The sequence below is a fragment of the Penaeus monodon genome, chromosome 33, assembly GCF_015228065.2.
Source record: "Penaeus monodon isolate SGIC_2016 chromosome 33, NSTDA_Pmon_1, whole genome shotgun sequence".
NCBI classification, from domain to species: Eukaryota; Metazoa; Arthropoda; class Malacostraca; order Decapoda; family Penaeidae; genus Penaeus; species Penaeus monodon.
In genome coordinates, this window is record NC_051418.1 from 30,178,501 (window position 1) to 30,178,951 (window position 451).

The window sequence follows — 451 nt, forward strand, 5'->3', positions numbered from 1 at the left end:
ACACACACACACACGGCTGATAAATTTGAAAGATATAAAAAATCCAAAAACGGCTATTGAATAGGATCTCTTTCTCCCCCGGGCCCACACTTTCTCCTACATCGCGACCCAGTTACAGGTCTATTCAACCAAAATTAGCCGTCATACTTTACCCTTTGCACAACTGAAGGTATTACAGTCACAGATGAATACACGAGCGCACCGACAAACGTTTAGATACCATCTTGCAACATTCAGCAATTGCCAATGACCACTAATCAATAATTGCAATTCACAGGTGAACATCAACCCCGCCTACCGTCCCAATGAACTCGAATATTGCCTCAACAAAGTCGGCGTCAAAGGCATTGTGTGTGACGAGAAATTCAAAACGTCAGAGTAAGTTAGATGAGTCAAGTTGCTAACTGAATGTTGTTGATATTATTGTTCTTGGTATCGACTATCGGGGATA

The 451-nt window shown here is 41.9% G+C and overlaps 1 protein-coding gene across 1 annotated transcript in view; it reads left to right on the forward strand.

Moving 5' to 3' along the window:
• Window positions 1-451, forward strand: part of LOC119594328 (medium-chain acyl-CoA ligase ACSF2, mitochondrial-like) — a gene marked incomplete at its 5' end in the record, with an annotated part of 5,720 nt that overhangs the window by 1,735 nt on the left and 3,534 nt on the right. Inside the window, 1 exon segment of the mRNA XM_037943386.1 lies at window positions 278-378. Coding sequence (XP_037799314.1) covers window positions 278-378 — 101 coding nt within the window.